General features: G+C 37.4%; 1 protein-coding gene across 1 annotated transcript in view; it reads left to right on the top strand.

Annotated features, from left to right (window-relative positions):
* The window catches only part of csmd3a (CUB and Sushi multiple domains 3a), a 457,456-nt gene that overhangs the window by 221,617 nt on the left and 218,648 nt on the right, over positions 1-17,191 (top strand). The window contains exons 25-27 of the mRNA XM_036558514.1: positions 4,986-5,112; positions 9,820-10,022; positions 11,103-11,294. Of these exons, the coding sequence (XP_036414407.1) occupies positions 4,986-5,112; positions 9,820-10,022; positions 11,103-11,294 (522 nt within the window). The remainder of the gene's footprint in view (positions 1-4,985; positions 5,113-9,819; positions 10,023-11,102; positions 11,295-17,191) is intronic.

Genomic DNA, 17,191 nt, shown 5'->3' with positions numbered 1-17,191 from the left:
AAATCAGTGGTTTTCAACCTGTAGGCCGTGGCCCCCCAGTGGGCCATGGTTGTACTGCTCGGGGAGTGTTGGCTTTCATTTTTATTAAAACCAAAGAAAAACTTCACTACAGTAGACATACCTTCAATAAGCATACTTTTAGACATTTAATGAAACACATACATTTAAATATAAGAAATATGACTTCATGACATTCATGAATTCATCACAAATATTTGCTAAAATATTTAGGCCGAGTTTAGAAATTGGTCTGGCAAAATGCATGACCAGTGAAACCAACAAAGCTAGTTATGTTTGTATTTTCAGTGTAAGTCATGGTAAAATGTTTCTCTTTTTCACTGTTTGATATTGATCCATAGTGGAAAAATGGCTACAAACCAGAAATGTAAGAATTTTTGGCGTTTATTTTGTTACTTGATTATCATTAAGTGAAAATCAATACGATGCATTGATTATTATGTTATATTTGTGATCATTTAAACTGAATGGGCCAGTTAAATCTTCTTGTGGGCAGCAAAAGCTTTTGTTGTCGCTCGTGTGGGCCGCAAGTAGCATAAATCGTTCTCGTTATCACAGATTTTTATGACATGAGGTCTAACTGTATTTATGTCACACACATGTTATTAACACAATTTATGGGTAACACTTCACAATGGTGTTGATAATGCTACACAGCGCCTAAACGCTGAAGCTTTTCTTGACTGACATTAACACATATAAACATTTCTAAAGTCTTATTCTAGCAAGCTTCAGTTATCATCACACTTTCTAAGGTGAAACAACACCAAAATTAACAAAAACAACCTTTTTAACTACTGATGCTTATATCAGTTTAGATTTAGATTTTCTAAGTTTTGGGAGTACATGTTCAGAATACAAAACTTAAGTGTCTGTATTCAGTTACATTTTGAAAAGGCAGTATTCAGAATACAGTTACCTTTTACATTTTCAGGAGAATGCTTTTAGAATACTTGCCACTAAATGAAAAAAACATACAGTATTCAAAAGAAATACCATCAGTGTTTATGAACTATTTTAGAATCGGTGAACAACATGTAGGAAACATACTTGTTTACAAAACCTGAAGTCCCTGCTAGAACCTGAGTGGACTGATAAAAACAATGTGATGATCAGTTATTAATCTCAGTGTTACTGAACTCTACTAAAGCCTAAGTAGACTGATAAATCAATGTGATGATCAGTTATTAATCTCAGTGTTACTGAGTTCTGCTAAAGCCTGAGTAGACTGATAAATCAATGTGATCAGTTATTAATTACAGCGTTACTGAGCTCTGCTAAAGCCTGAGTAGACTGATAAATCAATGTGATGATCAGTTATTAATCTCAGTGTTACTGAGCTCTGCTAAAGCCTGAGTAGACTGATAAATCAATGTGATCAGTTATTAATCTCAGTGTTACTGAGCTCTGCTAAAGCCTGAGTAGACTGATAAATCAATGTGATCAGTTATTAATCTCAGTGTTACTGAGCTCTGCTAAAGCCTGAGTAGACTGATAAATCAATGTGATGATCAGTTATTAATCTCAGTGTTACTGAGCTCTGCTAAAGCCTGAGTAGATTGATAAATCAACGTGATGATCAGTTATTAATCTGGGAGTGTACTGAGTCTGCTAAAGCTAAGTAGACTGATACTCAAAGGATGATCAGTTATTAATCTGGGAGTATGTGGGAGTAGTGGTGGATACATTTAGGACAGTGTATTCATTATTCAGTCATCACTTCTTTCTCAGAGTATTTTGCCCAACCTTCATGTAGCATTATGAATGCTGCCCTTCAGTGGAGTGCTACCATAGTTTGTTGCCATGTTTTTTCATTGTTTAAGTAATTAGATAATTGAAAAGTAATTAATTATCTAACTTGCATGTAATCAATTGTAATATAATTATGTTTAAATAATTCCACAATAGAAATCAAATATACCGCAACTCACCATTAATATATCTTTAAGGGACTTCTAAGGGTTAACACACAGGCAGCCATTGCCACTTTGGGTGTATTTTTTTGCTGTTATCTGTAAAGGAGCTGTTGCTTGCATGTAATGTAATTAGGAGTCCACCGCTGTAAGCGATGATGTTCTGTATGTGGGTTTGGAGTTTATGACAGGCGCTAGGATGAATGTGATAATGGCTGGCTTTTTGCAGTGATGTATACCGCGCTCTCCTGCCTCCAGAGTGGGCTCCAGCTCGTATATAATGTGGACAGATTTTTAACATTAATTAACGGCAGAAGCGAAGAAGTGCACTTAAAGGCGACACTGTGTGCATGCATAACTGGCTTTGGCGTTCTCCTACGTTAGCAGGACTGTGGGGGAGGCTGCTGTGTGATGTTAAACCTCCTATCAAAAGATTACAATAACCTGTGAATTTATTATTAATGGCACAGTCCTGAATTTATAAAGCGGGTTTTTGTTAAAATGCCTAATATTTTCCACTGAAGCTTTGCCAGAGCATATTTAAACCAAGTGTGGTTCAGGAGAGCCACAGCACTGCAGAGCCATAGGAAAGTGGAATATATTGCAATATGTTGTCCAGAGCGAGTATCTAAATGCAGTGCTTTTATGGACCAAATTACTTTAATACTACTGAGTAATGTAACATTCCATGTCATCCAGTACAACATTTAAATACCTAGTCAGTCTTAGAATATGTGCGCCAATAGGCATAATTGATCCAAAATCTAGGCTGCTGATTGTCTGAAGTACATTCCATATACTATTGTTACTGTTTTGTCAATGTTCTTAATGTCAGTGTATCTAGATTAGTCTGCAATCTCTTGTGGTCAGTAAATAGTACCACTTATTTCTGTTTTAAGCCACACCCACTTTTGATTTGTAATTTAAAAGAAGGTTTTAGAAAAAAGTAACATTAAGGAATCTGTGTTGAAGTCAAGGTATCACCATTGAAAAATATTAAACAATACCCAGGGCTAGTGTCCAAAATGTAAATAGAACATACTGATATTTTTAAAATTTTATGTTTGCATGAAAATAATGTTTGCATTTTAATAAAGTCAAATTCAATACTGCGATTTTAACTTGCCATTTGTTACATTAGTATTGACATTTCATTTACACAAAAATTTAGCTGCTTTATTAGTAGCTTTATTAAAATTTTAGAAGCCAAGTGGCTATTTTTCTCTTCTTCACCTCATCTGCTGACATAAGAGTAGCTTAAGTCTTTAGCTGGCATGGTTTAAGATGAAGGCTTTTCCGCTGAGCGTGCTGTTGGAGAGTTGCTGTTTCCTTTGACTTTATTTGAATTGTGCCCTCTTTGTTGCTTGGTGTTCTCTTTGATTAGTGCAGTTTAAATGTATTATTAGTAAGTGAAAATGCAAATAAGATAAATATTTAATTGCACAATTACATGAAGCATAACTGTGCAGTTCTGGAAATACATTTGAATTAAATAAAACTACTAAAAAAGCATCTAAATCTTTTTGTAAATGAAATGTCAATACTAGTATACCGAATGGCCAATTAAAATCACAGTATTGAATTAGACTTTTCATTTCGAGCTGATCAGTGCATATATGAGTGGCAAATTTAAATGCACACATACAAATGCATTGCCATTTTACATATTACATTTTCATTCATTTGATTTTGATACTGATATGCATCCATAAATAAAATGTAAGTGTTTTGAAAGCTCCAATTCTGGGGCTGCTCTCCAAAACTTCCTGAGTGTGGCATTAAATCTCAGAAGTTTGAAGTTTTAATACAAAAGTTTTATTAAACTCACTATATCATGAATTTAGAGTACCTTGCAAAAGTCAGGGAGTGCCCTTCATTTAATTAATCTCCAGTGAAAACGGCCAGCAGGTTTATCATTTTTAAACCTCAGGAAAAAGCAAGAAACAGGCAATTACACAGAAGCCTACTACTTAACAACTACATAAAATACAGAACAGCTACATACAATATCAGATTTTACATACAACATCAGAGTTTAGTCTCCACTTTGTTATTTTCAGTTATTTTTGGGAGACAGTTTTGCTTTCAGTTTTCCCAAGAAATCTACATCTCCAAAGTTCAGTCTTAGAAGTTGGTTGCATTTTCTGCTTGTTGCATTCGAAGTTATCACACACACAATCAGTGATGTTGTGGTTTCTCAAAGATGAAAACTGTAATTGCTGTTTTGTCGGCTGGGGACAGTTTCAGTGGTTTACCAGGTCTTGCAGGTAGTTGTTATGAGTCCTATTTTCTGTGTAGCTTTTAATCATTTTCTGAACTTCGGTTTATGAAACTTTTGTTTTTCCCCTTTTTTCCCTTTAACTTTCCTTTTCCTTACAGAATTGGATTATCTTATCTAATCTCTTCACAAATATCTCTGGAAAAACTTAACAGCTTGTATTTAATGGCTGGTGATTAAAATAATGAAAGGTGGCCTCTGTCTTTGCACAGGATTGCATGTTATATAATTACTTAAACTACTTAAATTAAATGCAATTACATAATTAACTACATAGTAAACTTTCGATCTTAGAGGTTGAGTTATGTCTGTTTTGCTACGTATCCGATTTAATTGTAATTATTTAATGAATTTAAATAGTTACAACATTGATTAGTTATGTATTAATTAGGCACACGGAATTATGTTTATATTCAATATACATTGTGTTAATAGCTCCAAGTATCTTGATAGCATATCCTTTGATGCCAGTAATAATGAAAACAAATATAACGCAAGACACAAAACAAGACTGTACACAGTGTTTACTTTTTATCAAATCATAATAAAATATCTCCTTACAAACACAAATGGAGTGTGAATGGAAAGAAGAATTTGCACTTTCAATACACTCTCTCTGCTTGTTTCAATGAGCTAAGAGTAATTAATGTAAAATTACACCATACTTTCGTCATCGGCAGCAATAACTGCGACCTCTAGGGGTTAAGGATCATATAGATCACTGTTATGAGTGGAAGCTCGTGGGGTAATAACCCATTTATTTTGATCTATCGTAGCGGAGTGTGGTGGAAGTTTCAAAGGTGAATCATCCGGCCGGATATTATCTCCTGGATATCCCTTCCCGTACGACAACAACCTCCGCTGCACATGGACCATCGAAGTGGACTCGGGCAATACTGTCAGGTACCTCATGAATTACAGACATGTGAAAATATTACACGGCAAGTTCATTAAGAAGAGATCAAGGTTGGGACTAACTCCAGCTTCCGCTAAAATCATACTGCCAAATCTCATTACGCACCTTTGATCGCGGCCGGAGCCAAAAAAAGTGCTATCAAAGCTTGGGAAGTTGAGCCACAGCTAAAACAGGTATTTAGGCTGCTGATTAAAAGGGAATCAGCAAGGAATTACAAGGGAGAGAGTGGAGTTAATTGAAGTTTAGCAGATGGGTGCTGCACTGACCCAGAAGAGGAACAGGGAATTAAATGTTCAGATTAGACTGCCTAGTCTGCCTATTACATTCCATGATCAAGATACAGAGCTGTAATAAAGACCACAGTGATTGAGATTAAGACCAAGACCCCACAAGACTCCACAAGACTGAGACAAAGTTTATTGGGTAAGTAAATATTGGATTGTGAAATTACAGTAAATTATTAGGTTTCTTTCACAGTAATTATGTATAATGTGTAACTTTAAAGTCATCTGACACACAGAAATTACTGTGCTGTAATTGTATGATGCTGTTTACAGTACTCAGCTGTTATTCTGCGATCTGCATTTTTTTAGGCCTGTCATACAACTGAAATAGTTAATCGAGATTAATCACAGTATTTTGTGTAGTTATTTGTAATCACATTTGTCCGAATTGACAATAATCAGCTGTTTCTTAGTTACTGCAATCTGCATTTTTTTAGGGCTGTCAATTAAACAGTAAATAAGTAATCATGATCCATCACATTTGACTTACTTACTGTTGACAGCAATCAGCTGTTTTTTAAATTCTGCAATTTGTATTTTGAAATAATTAATCATGATTAATCACAGTATTTTCTGTAGTTACTTGCAATTAATTGCATTTGTCTTATTTACCGTTGACAGTAATCAACAGAATTTTTACTGCAATCTGCATTTTAATGGCTGACAAATGGTCGTAATAATTGTGTTTTACATAGTTAATCATAAATAATCTCATTTGACTTATTTACTGTTGACAGTATTTAGCTCTTTTTTTAAAATTCTGCAATTTGTATTTTTTGGCCTAACAAACAGTTAAAATAATTGTGATTAATCGTATGTAGCTAATCAATATTAATCATATTTGACTTACGTAATGTTGACAGTAATTAGCTATATTTAAATTATTGTCATTGTTTACGGCTGTCAAATGATTGGAGGAGTTAGTTACAATGTGTAGTTCTGATCGTGAGTAATTGTTTTTTTTTTTCATTTTAAAATGCAGTGCACTTTGTTCTAGCTATAAGAGTGGACAAAATAGGTTTCATCAGAATGTATTTCTTACTTTCAATAATTCACTAACATTATTTTTAGTTGTGTAAGCATGTAAGAGTTCACATAGACCTGAACGTCTCCAGAGTAAACACAGTTTCCAGTTTTTATCACCAACATCCAGTGAGAACAACAGTGCATGTATACGTCACATCTATCATATATACAGTCAATGGTTCAACGCCTCCGTGATTGTAGCCTCTCACTCTCGTTCATACAGCTCGTGGATTCTTGTTACAGTGGAGGCTCTTGAGGGGAACTGCAGCTTCACTTTGCTGTTGCTTTTGTTAGTTTGCTGCTTATTGATTTATCCAATTTTCCCACAAGCACTAGCCAGTGTAGTGTGCTGAAAGTGCTGTAGATATCACTTTAAAAGCTGTATTTCAAATAGAGAGCTCCAGTCCCGGATTTTATCATAGAAACATACAGCATGCTGCAGCTGGGCTTCAGCCTGCACTACTGCAGATGGCTTAAAGGGTCAAACTAACTTAAAAAAAAATGTGACATCAATAATCTCGCTAATGCGTCATTGACTTTGACAGCCCTAGTACTTTTACATATAATCGTCAGTGACAGTCACCATTGACAGTAACTATTTCGATTACAAGATGAAAAACAGTATAGTCATCGACAGTTTTAATTAAGATAACGTATACACTTATTGGACCCCCTGCAGCCTCTTTGGACCCCCTAGTGGCCAATCCACTGGCTGAATTGCAATAGACCCAATATTTTTCATTAATATAATCAAGTAATTTTTTCCCTATAACTCTGTTATCAGATTAACTATTGTCTCTCGATCTGTGAAATGTTGTGATGTTGTGTTGAGCTGCTAGTGAGCAATGAGGGGTGAAAGGTGAGGCGTGAGGACCCCCACTATGAAAACAAAGACAGCCGTGTCAAGATAAAACAGACAGCACAACTGCAGCCTTCTTGACATGTACAACTGTCACTATAAAAGTACAAATTAAACAAAATATAAAGTATATAAAATATAAGTCTAGTGCAATAAAACACTTCCAAAGCTTGTTACTTGTTCTTTTATGAAGACAAAAATTTAGTTTGCCAGTTTCCATTGAAATGTATTCCATCAGTGTTACTGAAGGAAAAACTATGTAGTTCAAATAAGGGACCTCCAAAATGGATAGAAATGCATTTTAATGGTACAGAGCAATGGGGATAAATCTCGTTTGTTGCTGTAGCAGCACTATATGGTCTTTTCAGTTACAGTTTCACAGTAATTTTGTTGTTTTATGTAAATACTGAGTGCATTTCCCAAAAAAAATCTAAATACAGAATTTTACTATGAAAAGTACAATTAAATGTTGACATCCTGGCAATACTTTGGTATTGAGATTTTTGAGATTCTCTAGATACACAAGCATAGCACTTGTAGTTTACTGGTCATTAATTTGTTTTGTTTTTAATGTCTGAGGAATGTGGAGACAACTGTTTTGTCTAAGACCAAGACCCAGAGCATTCGTGCCAAGACCCAGACACTGACCATGATTTTATTTGCCTTGACCGGTGTCGAGGCCAAGAGCAATAAATCAATTCTCCAGCTCCGCTGAGCATACTTAAGCTTAGCGTTGGTTTGGTTTTTGTCTCATTCTTTTTGCTTAACTTGTTTACTGGTATTGAAGAGCTCAGCTATTTGCTTGCCTGTTGAGAAAGGGAAGCCACTACATAATATAAATACAGTGGTGTGAAAAAGTGTTTGCCCCCTTCCTGATGTCTTGTTCTTTTGCATGTTTGTCACACTTAAATGTTTCAGATCACCAAACAAATTTAAATATTAGACAAAGATAACACAAGTAAACTCAAAATGCAGTTTATAAATATCTTTATTATTAAGGGAAAAAGAAATCCAAACCTACAGGGCCCTGTGTGAAAAAGTGATTGCCCCCTAAGCCTAAGAACTGGTTGGGCCACCCTTAGCAGCAACAACTGCAATCAAGCGTTTGCAATAACTGGCAATGAGTCTTTTACAGCGCTGGGGAGGAATTTTGGCCACTCATCTTTGCAGAATTGTTGTAATTCAGCCACATTGGAGGGTTTCCAGGCATGAACCGCCTTTTTAAGGTCATGCCACAGCATCTCAATCGGATTCAGGTCAGGACTTTGACTAGGCCACTCCAAAGTCTTAATTTTGTTTTTCTTAAGCCATTCAGAGGTGGACTTGCTGGTGTGTTTTGGATCATCGTCCTGCTGCAGAACCCAAGTGCGCTTCAGCTTGAGGTCACGAACAGATGGCCGGACATTCTCCTTCAGGATTTTTTGGTAGACAGCAGAATTCATGGTTCCGTTTACCACAGCAAGTCTTCCAGGTCCTGAAGCAGCAAAACAGCCCCAGACCATCACACTACCACCACCATATTTTACTGCTGGTATGATGTTCCTTTTCTGAAATGCTGTGTTACTTCTTTGCCAGATGTAATGGGACATACACCTTCCAAAAAGTTCAACTTTTGTCTCGTCAGTTCACAGAGTATTCTCCCAAAAGTCTTGGGGATCATCAAGATGTTTTCTGGCAAAACTGAGATGAGCCTTTATGTTCTTTTTGCTCAGCAGTGGTTTCGTCTTGGAACTCTGCCATGCAGGCCATTTTTGCCCAGTCTCTTATGGTGGAGTCATGAACACTGACCTTAACTGGGGCAAGTGAGGCCTACAGTTCTTTGGATGTTATTGTGGGGTCTTTTGTGACGCTGCGCTCTTGGGGTAATTTCGGTCGGCCGGCCACCCCTGGGAACGTTCACCACTGTTCCATGTTTTCGCCATTTGTGGATAATGGCTCTCACTGTGGTTCGCTGGAGTCCCAAAGCTTTAGAAATGGCTTTATAACCTTTTCCAGACTGATAGATCTGAATTACTTTGTTTCTCATTTGTTCCTGAATTTCTTTGGATCGCAGCATGACGTCTAGCTTTTGAGGATCTTTTGGTCTACTTCACTTTGTCAGGCAGGTCCTTTTTAAGTTATTTCTTGATTGAGAACAGGTGTGGCAGTAATCAGGCCTGGGTGCGGCTAGGGAAATTGAACTCAGCTTTCCAAAGATGTGATAAACCACAGTTAATTTGTTTTAACAGGGGGGCAAGTACTTTTTCACACAGGGCCCTGTAGGTTTGGATTTCTTATTCCCTTAATAATAAAGAGCTTCATTTATAAACTGCATTTTGAGTTTACTTGTGTTATCTTTGTCTAATATTTAAATTTGTTTGGTGATCTGAAACATTTAAGTGTGACAAACATGCAAAAGAACAAGAAATCAGGAAGGGGGCAAACACTTTTTCACACCACTGTACATGTTAATAGTAATAAACATAGATTTTAATTGGACAATTTAAGTGAAGTTGATCTCTCTTTTGTTTTCCTTTTTTTTACAGTCTGCAGTTTCTAGCGTTTGACACAGAGGCATCTCATGACATCCTGAAGGTGTGGGACGGCCATCCTGAGAACGAGATGGCTCTGAAGGAAGTGAGCGGCTCACTGTTGCCTGATGGGATACACAGCACGCTCAACGTAGTGACCATCCAGTTCGAGACAGATTTTTACATCAGCAAGTCTGGCTTCGCTATCGACTTCTCAAGTAAACTACTACTTCTTCTTATTTGTGAATTCAAAATAAACCTGCATGCAAGCTGAAATCACTGTCGATGTGCCTGGCTCCTACTGCTTTCTTAGTGATCTAGATATTCCATTTTAGTTTTGTTCCAGATCCCACTAATCCTGAATTAGGTTGTTAATTACTAATTACCTGTAATAGTCTACTTATTCTATAAATAATCCAGAAAATGGTGTATTCTGGGAGATAGGGATCAAGCTGATTATCAGAAATGTTAAAAAGTTGAATTTTGCAGTAATTAGTTGTTATTTGAGAAGTATATTGGGAAAGCGACCAGTATTTAAGGGGTAGTGTGGGTTATTTGTTTATTTATTTAGCTTGATTTTTTTTCGTATACACTTCATTCCATTCAGTTTTTTTTTTTGTTCCATGTTGTTTCTATTTTAAAGTATGTTTGAATCCATTTCGCGTTTTAGTTATTGGTTTTCCAGCCATGCCATTGTTTTGTGTTTTAGTTAACTAGTTCACACTGTATTGTTATAATCGAATGATATGCTGTCTTTGTAGTCCAAAAAAAAGTATTAGTAGTTTAAGACAAGAATAGAGCTATCATAAGATGAAGAAAATATTTAAGAGCATGTTTTTTTTAAAGAATAGCACTTGTTCTTAACTTTGTTCATAAGAGAAAAGGTAAGAAATAGTGTAAGGAAACTCTGAAGAAGGATTTAGAAGAATAACAGTTAAAAAATGTTTACTTCTTCAGAGACTTCTGTGAATCTGGCCCCTGTGTACCAAGTCAAAGACCTAGCACATAGCTAGCATTACCTGGAGACGGCTTTTCAGGAGGCATTCATTTTCCGCTAAATGATCTTAATCCGAACGGGCTGAAAACGCTGCCAGGATCCAGTGACTGGAAACTCTCCACTGTTTAGATAGATTATGTGTGTGGAGGGGTTGGGGGAGTGTGAAGGCACCTGCTGAAACGCTCCGCAGGGCTGGGTGGACGGTTCTGGCTCGGCGCCTGCGGTAATGTCATCTCCTGCCGAGGCGGCGAGTAAAGCATCAAACCCACTCAGCCGGCGGCTGTTGTCGTTGTTTTCACAGGCTCTGTGGCGACGGCCTGCAGGGACCCAGGCACGCCCATGAACGGCACGCGGAGCGGCGAGGGGAAAGAGCCGGGCGACTCGGTGACCTTTGTGTGCGACCCTGGCTATGAATTACAGGGGGAGCCGCGTATCACCTGCATCCAGGTGGAAAACAGATACTACTGGCAGCCCAGCCCACCTACCTGCATCGGTGAGTTAGGATTAGAGCTATTGAAGCCTGAAATTTAGCCTGAGAGCATTCTGTTCCTGAGTCCAACCCACCGTTTACAGTCCTAAAGGACCCGAGGACTGAATAAAGGTCAACTTTCCAAATGACTGTGCCTGCTACGTTATATTAGCTATAGTGTTAAGTAAGGTAGTGACAGTGAGAGCTGTCATCTGACCATCGATGACAAAGAAAGCCTAATTATCATGTAAATTTGAACAAATTAATTATCTATTTGCAGTAATTACATTGTCTTTATGTTAACTAACATTGTCGCTAAGGTAACACAGCAGTTGTAATCCTATACACAGGATTTTTTTTTTGTAAGGATTATCTGTGCATAGGTTAAGTCTTTAGTATGTGTATATTCCTGATTATTCTGCCTGCTATGTTACCATAGTGACAATGTCAAATACCCAACCATCAAGGAGCGAAGCTTCAGAAATTGTATCCAAATCCAATGTGTACATTGTTTACTGTGATATTACAGTTACAGTTAATTTGTTGCTGTGGAAGCAGAACATTTACATAAATGGTCATGTGTTAGACTGCAGTCATATCTATTTTTACCAAGAATGACAGCTGGCATTAGATTGCTGTTAAACAAAATGACTATAAAATAAATTTCTGTCCAAACTTAACGTTAAAATGCATTTTTTACAAGTTTGTCAGTTCTTTCAAACAACTTCCTGAAATGGTTTAGTCTAGGTAAAGATTACGTAATGCGTTTGGCTGCTGGCCTCGTGGACCTCATTGGACTTCTAACTTCTAACTACTGCTAACAATACAAGTGAATCCTGTTTCTATATCAAAATCTGTTCAGGGTAATTAAAGTAGGGAGGAAGAATAAAAGTAAAGAGAGACAAATTAAAGTAGGGCTACATGTGGTATATATATGTGTGTGTGTGTATATATATATATATATATATATATATGTATATATATATATGTATACAGTGTAGTGTAGAGTGTGTGTGTGTGTGTGTGTGTATATATAGATATATATATATATATATATATATATATATATGTGTGTGTGTGTATATATATATATATATATATATATATACACACACTTAATACTTAGATAAGATAAGATAACAGCTCTTCTCCTATTATACTTAATGAGGATAGAGAGCCCACAGTGAGTGAGTGGACTCTGCTCTTCAGCTTATCCCACAGGTTTTCTGGGTTTTAGGTCAAGGGCAAAGGCAAAACCTTAATTCTGTGGTCAGTGAACTACTTTTGTGTTGATTTTGAGGTGTGCTTTGGATCACTGTTGCTGAAAAGCTCTCTGGCTGAGGAGGTCAGGTTTTGATTTTATTTCTGCTCGTACTTGATGAAGTCTGTGATACCATGTGTCTGAAAAATTTGTTTAGGGTCTTTAGAAGAAAAACAGCCCGACAATATCACAGATCCACCACCACACAGTGGAGATGAGGTGATTTTCTGTATGGCTTTGTGTCCATGCCAAACCCACCTCTGGTGTTTGTTGCCAAAAACCTTTATTTTGGTCCTCTCTGACCAGACAACGCAGTCCTGCTGAGGGTTCCAGTAACGTTTGGCAAACTGTGGGAGCTTGAGTTTATCGGTCCTTGACAGCAAAGGCTTTTCTTCCTGATTTGTGCAGCTCAACAACCTTTTGTTGTACATCATTGCTGTTTTCACTGGTCTTTCTGATAACGATGGATGACCAAGTGAATTTGGCTTGTGATTCATCTCATGTATATTCTCTAGTGAAATAGGAAGGCATGGCTGACTACTTAAGTGTTCTTAGTCACTCAGGTAAACTTGAAAAAATAAAATATGAGTGGGAATATACTTGAGTTAGAGTCCACTCTTGGTTTGCACAAGTGTGATACATTCTGAACAACTGATACATTTGTGTTTTTTGAACTACATATGTAAGATGACCATTTTATGGTGGTGTGAATTCACTACTTTTTTAAGTTGCTCCTCTTTTTTTTAGCTTTGAACACACTGTTAGTGCCAAATATATAATAACCATGCAGTCCAAACACTGGCATTGCAGATATTAGAGGTGTAAAACTAGAGTTTAATATGTTATTTGTTGTGTTGTGTTGTATGCAGTATACTGTAGTGCATTATATTCCTCAGCTGACAAAATTTACTATTTTCTAATGATTTCAGGTTTTATCAGTGTTCTCTCAGTACAGTATCCAGCATCCTTTATGCAATATATCATACAACCTCTGGTAATCCCTAACGTGCCTAGTCACTGATCTAGAGGCAAATAAGTACAAAAAAGCTAACATGAATATAACTCTTACCTCTGTTGTCAGGGAAAACAGCGATTCTGTCTTTATTCAGCACAAAATAAAGTTTTTTTACCCTTTCAGTCAGAGAAAAGGAGCCAAACTGAGGTAACGTATCTAGGTAGCCAGCTACAAAAAATGCTTTAAAGCAGCATCCAAAAATCCACCCCAAAGCAGATGTAGTTTTTCAGAAGGTACTCCCACCTTGAAGATACATCAGAAGACAGTTTTCCTAGTCTTTTAAGTGTAAAATCTCACTAGAGACTACTGTAGCCCTGATGTAGAATGCAAATAAGCATGTTTACAGCAGATGTAGATGGCTACATTTTTCATTTTGCTTGGACTGTCCCTTTAACAGTGGCTGTTGGGCTTAAATATTGTTTTCCACAAAGTTCCACACTGCAAACCACTTATTAACTTTTGAAAGCATGCTTCACTGATTTAAGTTGCATATAATATCTGTTATGCCACCTCTGCAGTGGCGTAAATAGAGCGCAGTGGCCCAAAACGGCATTAACTAAGCATTGGAACTGGATTGGACTTAATGCACTTGATACGGCTCCATTAAAATATGCCTAGATCGGCATCCCTATCGGTGCGATATTTTCAATTTGCAGAAACTTTCACCTGAGACTTGGGGAATATCGGGGGCGCCTCATTTCACACCTGTCAGGGCCCGCAGAATGCCTTAAAAAGCGTCCGGAAACGAGTTTTCACTCTTTCAGAACTTATAAAAAGGCCCGTAATAATAAATCTCACTGACAGAAATATCTGATCGAGCGCCCGGTCAGCACTCAGACGCTGGCGTACTGGGGCACTTGTTCAGTCTACTTGCTGAGGAGTTGTCCCATGATAAATGTCACCAGGAAATTGCGGGTATTCTGCAAGCACCTGCAGTTTTGGAGAACTATTTTGTCTGACAGCTGTCATCAAAGTGCTCCCAGCTTCTGTTTCCAAATTCATAGTGTGTACTAGTAATGCAAGACTAAATGATGTGAAGATGATGAAGTTTGTCGTTTGCGCGGTGCTGCCAAAACAAGGCAGCGTTTTTTTGGCTGACTTGATTTGACATATGCTTTCTTTGCGTGCAAGTAGGTGTTGATGTTGTGAAAATGCACAGCACTACGGGTGACAAATGGATTCCGCTGAAATTCCAATGCAAGTGCCATATTCTTGGAGATATTTCCACGTCATGAATACTTTGCACTGTTCAAACATCTCATTCATTAATAATAGTAAAAGTTTACTGCAGGTCTCAGTTCAGTTGGCAGGACTGCTTGTCTTTGTTACACTGTCTGCCTTGCTTAATTGGTTTCCTGGACCCAGATTAAGCTTGGGCTTTGGCTAAGTCACAGTGTAAATAGTGATGCTCTGTTGGAATTAGTCTGTAGTGTTGGACTAGACTTAATTCCTGTCTGGGAAAAATGACCCATAGAGTTCTGCTGCCATGCAGAGGCACCAGTTAATCACAGGTGTTCATAATAGCATAGTATCTATGTAACATGACATCCCTACAACATTTTAAATATCCCACTTATAAAGTTTATGTGGCACCAAAAACAGTCGGAATTCCTTTTTATATGATCATTTTCCAACATCTAATTATTCCTTTACAGTTAAACTGGCTGTGTTGTTACTGTGCCTTTAAAGGCCCAGCACAGCATTTTAAATAAAATGTTATATTTTTTAGGAAGTATGTGATTATCTTTGTACTTTTGCTTCAGTCCAACATTTATTGGACACAAATGCATATATGACCTTTACATTTTTACTGTTTTAGTATACTGCCCCCTAACTACCATTTAGGAATTACACTTTATTTGGGGTGACATCACAGATAACAGTAACTGACTGTAGTGAATCATACGCTACCTTATATTACATATTCATGAACTGTGAAATCAGCTGACCCTCCCACGCTGCACACGCTCCACATTGCTCTCCTTATAGCTACTTCGGGTCAGCGCTCATTTACAAATGCTCAGTTATTGTATGCAAGAAGGAGAACTGTCTACATTCTATTCTAAATAACCAGACCAAATCAACATGGCTCAGTTTTCAATCGGGAGTTGAAGTGACACCCAGCACAAGAGTTTGTAGCAACATTTTTTGCCTACTCATTTGAAAATTGGGCTCAGTACAGCTCCAGATTTGCCAGCTGAACAGCTTTCTCGGCACTTGCTGGAGGCCGTGTAGATGATAAGAGGGTAAATCTTTATTTTTAAATAACAGTCATTGTTTTCATTTGACACTTTATTCAGTAATGTAGATATCAATGAGAATGTAGCAAAATGTGCAGGGTAGCGTTTGCTAATTTTGTTATCTAGCTAATTTAGCTTCCCGTCACAAATATAGCATCTATGGTGCAAGACAACTACACATTTACGGTATTTTTAGAATGTTAGTATGATACACTGACATTTTTGAAATTGCTATTAGTAATTGACTTTCCCACGTTTAGCTCCTGCTGTGCACAGTTAAAGTCTGTTAGCTAGAACTGGTTAACCAGCCAGGTAAAAGCTAGCTAGTGTTAGCTAACAGCAGAGTCTTGGTCAACAGCGGAAACCACACAGTTATAATAAAGTGGCTAATCTAATTCTCCAGATAAATGAATGTAAAAGTGATCAATATTTAAGACATACACAGATGATATCACTCTAAATACATTCTTAAAATATGAACTGTGGCGTCCTGTAATTTAGTTTAACCAGAGAATCTGATTAGCTTCTGTTTAATTACTGCGTGGAATCTGCCATTGACCAAGAGCCCTGAAAGCCTTTCTCACGTTGTCTATAGGGCACCTGCACGCCATGAAGAAGGGAGATAGCATGCCAGTATAATGTTCATCCAGCTCATATTCAGATCATTTTGGCATTACATATTTACACAATAACAATATGAGGCTGAAGATGGCTTTCTATTCACCAGCTTCTTGTTTGAATTTTCCCCGTTCCACCTTTAATGTTGCAGCAGTTATTAGAATGCACGCTGCACCATGTAAGGCGGAACACAAAAATTTGAACAAGAAGCTGGTGAGTTGGAAGCTGACTTCAGCTTCGTGTTAACTGTATAGTTGAAATGTGAAACCTTTGTTTGTCTGGCTACCAAACAGAAATCTAAGGTGTGGGCACCTCAGCGTGGCACAGGCTGGAAATCAGATCACATCAACGTGGGCTTACTTGTCTGAACTTGAAGAGGGAGATTCTCAACAAAAACCTGGCCCTGAACCTGAAAATCGCTGCCTTCTAGCAGCTTCTCGTGCTGTTTACGGTCAGACTTCTGTTTGTTAGTCGGCTAATCAGAGGTTTTGCATTTCAACTGTAATGTTAACAAGATGCATTTCAACTGTAATGTTAACAAGATGTCACCAGCTTCTTGTTCAGATTTTCCCATTCCACCTTCAATGATGGAGCAATTACAGTCTGCCTGGGGCTGTCAATCAACCCACTGGGGTCCACGCCCACACAGTAGAATGATAAAAAGCGACAGAGAAAAAAGAAAATATTAAACACTTTTTGATGTTATTTTTGGGGAGAAAAATTGAAAGTAAATGAAATACATGGAATTATTTTCAGAAATATTTATTTTTCACAGATTAAAAAAAAA

The sequence above is a fragment of the Colossoma macropomum genome, unplaced genomic scaffold, assembly GCF_904425465.1.
Source record: "Colossoma macropomum unplaced genomic scaffold, Colossoma_macropomum, whole genome shotgun sequence".
In the NCBI taxonomy this organism is placed as follows: domain Eukaryota; kingdom Metazoa; phylum Chordata; class Actinopteri; order Characiformes; family Serrasalmidae; genus Colossoma; species Colossoma macropomum.
This window is presented reverse-complemented; position numbering and strand designations above follow the sequence as displayed.